This window comes from Mustelus asterias, unplaced genomic scaffold (assembly GCF_964213995.1).
Source record: "Mustelus asterias unplaced genomic scaffold, sMusAst1.hap1.1 HAP1_SCAFFOLD_292, whole genome shotgun sequence".
Lineage (NCBI taxonomy): Eukaryota > Metazoa > Chordata > Chondrichthyes > Carcharhiniformes > Triakidae > Mustelus > Mustelus asterias.
Genome location: NW_027590257.1, coordinates 1 through 5,000, shown reverse-complemented (window position 1 = coordinate 5,000; position 5,000 = coordinate 1). Strand labels below are relative to the sequence as shown.

The 5,000-nt window shown below is 56.0% G+C and overlaps 2 protein-coding genes across 3 annotated transcripts in view; both read left to right on the top strand.

Annotated features, from left to right (window-relative positions):
* The window catches only part of LOC144486169 (uncharacterized), a 50,760-nt gene extending 48,919 nt beyond the window's left edge, over positions 1–1,841 (top strand). For both annotated transcript variants that reach the window (XM_078204261.1, XM_078204260.1), the window contains one exon: positions 1,672–1,841. The gene's annotated coding sequence lies outside the window, so the exon portion shown is untranslated. The remainder of the gene's footprint in view (positions 1–1,671) is intronic.
* Positions 1,842–1,963: 122 nt separating this feature from the next.
* LOC144486170 (lysophosphatidic acid receptor 5-like) lies at positions 1,964–4,994 on the top strand. Its single transcript, XM_078204262.1, has one exon. It carries the CDS (start codon positions 1,972–1,974, stop codon positions 3,133–3,135), a length of 1,164 nt encoding a protein of 387 aa, XP_078060388.1. The 5' UTR covers positions 1,964–1,971; the 3' UTR covers positions 3,136–4,994.
* The last annotated feature ends 6 nt before the right edge of the window (positions 4,995–5,000 follow it).

Below are 5,000 nucleotides of genomic sequence, written 5' to 3'. Positions count from 1 at the left end.
AGCTTTACTCTGTATCTAACCCCGTGCTGTACCTGTCCTGGGAGTGTTTGATGGGGACAGTGTAGAGGGAGCTTTACTCTGTATCTAACCCCGTGCTGTACCTGTCCAGGGTGTGTTTGATGGGGGCAGTGTAGAGGGAGCTTTACTCTGTATCTAACCCCGTGCTGTACCTGTCCTGGGAGTGTTTGATGGGGGCAGTGTAATGGGATATTTACTGTGTTTCTAACCCTCTGCGGAACCCGGCTTGTGTCACTCTCTGTGTGGAGTCTGCATGTTCTTCCACCCGTGTCTGCGTGGCTTTCCTCCGGGTGCTCCGATTTCCTCCTGCAATGATGTTTCGCTGGATTGGCCATGCTAAAATGTCCCTTAGTGTCCAAAGATGTGCAGGTTAGGGGGATTGGCCATCCAACTTGCCCCTTAGTGTCCCATAGATGTGCAGGTTTGGTGGATTGGCCATCCAACTTGCCCCTGAGTGTCCGAATTGTGTAGGTTAGGTGGATTGGCCATGCTAAATTGTCCCTTAGTGTCCAAAGATGTGCAGGTTGGGTGGATTGGCCATGCTAAATTGTCCCTTCGTGTCCAAAGATGTGCAGGTTGGGTGGATTGGCCATGCTAAATTGTCCCTTCGTGTCCAAAGATGTGTAGGTTAGGTGGATTGGCCATGCTAAATTGTCTCTTAGTGTCCAAAGATGTGCAGGTTGGGTGGATTGGCCATGCTAAATTGTCCCTGAGTGTCCAAAGATGTGCAGGTTGGGTGGATTGGCCATGCTAAATTGTCCCTTCGTGTCCAAAGATGTGTAGGTTAGGTGGATTGGCCATGCTAAATTGTCTCTTTGTGTCCAAAGATGTGCAGGTTGGGTGGATTGGCCATGCTAAATTGTCCCTTAGTGTCCAAAGATGTGCAGGTTGGGTGGATTGGCCATGCTAAATTGTCCCTTCGTGTCCAAAGATGTGTAGGTTAGGTGGATTGGCCATGCTAAATTGTCTCTTAGTGTCCAAAGATGTGCAGGTTGGGTGGATTGGCCATGCTAAATTGTCCCTGAGTGTCCGAAATGTGTAGGTTACGTGGATTGGCCATGCTAAATTGTCCCTTCGTGTCCAAAGATGTGCAGGTTGGGTGGATTGGCCATGCTAAATTGTCCCTTCGTGTCCAAAGATGTGCAGGTTGGGTGGATTGGCCATGCTAAATTGTCCCTTCGTGTCCAAAGATGTGTAGGTTAGGTGGATTGGCCATGCTAAATTGTCTCTTAGTGTCCAAAGATGTGCAGGTTGGGTGGATTGGCCATGGTAAATTGTCCCTTCGTGTCCGAAATGTGTAGGTTAGGTGGATTGGCCATGCTAAATTGCCGCCTTCATGTCTGGGGGATTAGAAGGGTAAATATGTGGGGACACGGGAATAGGGCCTGGGTGGGATTGCAGTCTGTGGAGACTCGATAGGCCGAATGGCCTCCTTTTGCACTGTCGGGTTAATTCTGAGACTGGTCATTAAGATGTGGGCGAGGGGTGCTGGTATCATGGAACCACTCGCAAACAGATCGGAGTGTATTGAACTCTGCGATGCCCGGATGTGTAGTATACCCTTTAATCTCGCGATACCTCGAAATCACCAGGACCGACCCAGGATTGGAAACAAACCACTGTCCCTTTTTTTGTTTTTCTGTTTTGTCTTAGGTGTGGACCACTGACGTTTGAATGAGGAGCGAGGTTGGTAAAGGAAGAGGGGGGGATTCTTTCAACCCACCTCTGCACAAGGCGAGTGTTCAAGAAGCGACGCCCCCTTCCCCCCACCGCACCCCCTCCCTCGATGGTGGCCCGCATCTGGAACCAGAGGAAGAGACTGATTGAAGGACGGGAGGTGATTGGGAGGGGCGGGGGGGGGGGTCGCCGCCACCCACTGACCGGCAGACGTTTCGGACGCCAAGGGAGGGAGGGAATCGGCGGGCGCGCCGGTGTGGGAGGCAGACGGCGGCAATGGTGAAACTCAGCGCCACGCCCGAGTGCTGGAACAAGACGATCACCAACTGCACCGACTACGACAACCTCCACCGGGTCCTGTTGGCGGGCAACTGTGCCATCTTTGCGGTGGGCATGGGGCTGAACGTCACCGCCTTGGTCATCTTCGCCAGGTTCTTCAAGATGACCAACAACACGGTGGTCTACATGGTCAACCTGGCGACCTGCGACCTCCTCTTCGCCCTGGCGCTGCCCCTCCGGATCTACTACTACGCCGCCCACCACTGGCCGCTGGGTGACGTGCCCTGCCAGCTAGCGGGCTCCCTCTTCCAGATCAACCTCTACGGCAGCTGCCTCTTCCTGGCGTGCATCAACGTGGACCGCCTCCTGGCGCTGGTCTACCCGTTGCGCGCCCGGCACCTGCGGCGGCCCAAGGTGGCGCGCTGGGCCTGCGCTGCGGTCTGGCTGGTCATCTTGTTGGGCAGCGTGCCCGTGGCCCTTGCCCACGACACCAGCTGCTGCCGGGAGCGGAGCAGCGGACGGCTGGAGGTCAGGTGCTTCGAGAGCTTCTCCCAGGGCACCTGGGAGCGGGAACTGAAGCCCCTCGTCCTGATGCAATTTGCCCTGAGTTTCGTGCCCCCCCTGGGGGTGGTCCTCTACTGCTCGGGGCGTGTCCTCTACGAGCTGTGCCAGCTGCACTCGACGGAGGCGGCAGGCAAAAGGAGGAAGGCCATCCGCCTCCTGGTGGTCAACGCCACCATCTTTGTGGCCTGTTTTCTGCCCTACAATGTCATCCTGGTGGTCTACACCTTCCTCAAGACTGGGGGCAACGAGTTGGTGGTGGAACAGAGCCAGGCGCGGTTGGCGCTGCAGGTCTCCATGCTCCTGACCTCTGCCAACTGCTGCCTGGACCCCCTGGTCTACTACTTCAGTACTGAGGGATTCCGTAACACCTTCCGTGCCCATCGCTCGCCGCCCTCCCCCAAGACCAGCCAGCGCTGGATCAGCGCCAGGTCCAGGGCGGGCAAGAGCACCAAGGCCCGAAGGGCGGCCCCGCCCGCCGGCAGGGAGGGGGAGGCCGACACGCTCCGGCAGGGGCCGGAGGGGGCCGAGGGGGTGGGCAATGGCGCGCCAGGGGAGGCGGCCTTGGTGGCCATGCCGGGGTATGAGACGCCCGTGTGACGCCCAATCTCCGCGCTGGCCAACTCTTCCCTGGGCTGGTCGCCATTCCAAAGCCGTTGACTCCCACTGTACACCATCCCAATCCCAACCCCTTTCCCATTCACTCCTACTCTACACCATCCCAATCCCAACCCCTTTCCCATTCACTCCCACTCTACACAATCCCAATGGACCCAAACCCCTTCCCGTTCACTCCCACTGTACACCATCCCAATCCCAACCCCTTTCCCATTCACTCCTACTCTACACCATCCCAATCCTGAACCCTCTTCCCGCTCACTCCCACTGTGCACAATCCCAATCTCAAACCCCTTCCTGTTCACTCCCACTCTACACAATCCCAATGGACCCAAACCCCTTCCCGTTCACTCCCACTGTACACAATCCCAATCCCCTTCCCGTTCACTCCCACTGTACACAATCCCAATGGACCCAAACCCCTTCCCGTTCACTCCCACTGTACACAATCCCAATCCCCTTCCCGTTCACTCCCACTGTACACAATCCCAATCCCCTTCCCGTTCACTCCCACTGTACACAATCCCAATCTCAAACCCCTTCCCATTCACTCCCACTGTACACAATCCCAATCCCCTTCCCGTTCACTCCCACTGTACACAATCCCAATCTCAAACCCCTTCCCATTCACTCCCACTGTACACAATCCCAATCCCCTTCCCGTTCACTCCCACTGTACACAATCTCAATCCCCTTCCCGTTCACTCCCACTGTACACAATCCCAATCCCAAACCCCTTCCCGTTCACTCCCACTGTACACAATCCCAATCCCCTTCCCGTTCACTCCCACTGTACACAATCCCAATCCCCTTCCCGTTCACTCCCACTGTGCACAATCCCAATGCCCTTCCCGTTCACTCCCACTGTACACAATCCCAATGGACCCAAACCCCTTCCCGTTCACTCCCACTGTACACAATCCCAATCCCCTTCCCGTTCACTCCCACTGTACACAATCCCAATCCCAAACCCCTTCCCGTTCACTCCCACTGTACACAATCCCCATCCCAAACCCCTTCCCGTTCACTCCCACTGCACACAATCCCAATCCCCTTCCCGTTCACTCCCACTGTACACAATCCCAATCCCAAACCCCTTCCCGTTCACTCCCACTGTACACAATCCCCATCCCAAACCCCTTCCCGTTCACTCCCACTGCACACAATCCCAATCCCCTTCCCGTTCACTCCCACTGTACACAATCCCAATGGACCCAATCCCCTTCCCGTTCACTCCCACTGTACACAATCCCAATCCCAAACCCCTTCCCGTTCACTCCCACTGTACACAATCCCAATCCCCTTCCGTTCACTCCCACTGTACACAATCCCAATCCCCTTCCCGTTCACTCCCACTGTGCACAATCCCAATCCCCTTCCCGTTCACTCCCACTGTACACAATCCCAATCCCAAACCCCTTCCCGTTCACTCCCACTGTACACAATCTCAATCCCCCTTCCCGTTCACTCCCACTGTACACAATCCCAATCCCCTTCCCGCTCACTCCCACTGCGCACAATCCCAATCCCCTTCCCGTTCACTCCCACTGTACACAATCCCAATCCCAAACCCCTTCCCGTTCACTCCCACTGTACACAATCCCAATCCCCTTCCCGTTCACTCCCACTGTACACAATCCCAATCCCCTTCCCGTTCACTCCCACTCTACGCAATCCCAATGGACACCATCCCGAGCCTGGGAAAATTGTGGATATTGCCAAAATACGATTCCCTGGTCACCCAATGGGAATCGCTGATGTGGAGTGGCCAAATGAGCTTCAGGAGAGAGAAGCAGCACCGCCCACTGGTGGATGAGGAGTGGAACTGCAGGAAGAGCGATGAAGCC

Excerpts from the sequence above, each read along its gene's own strand:
- LOC144486170 (XM_078204262.1), top strand. The coding sequence starts at position 1,972 with ATGGTGAAACTCAGCGCCACGCCCGAGTGCTGGAACAAGACGATCACC.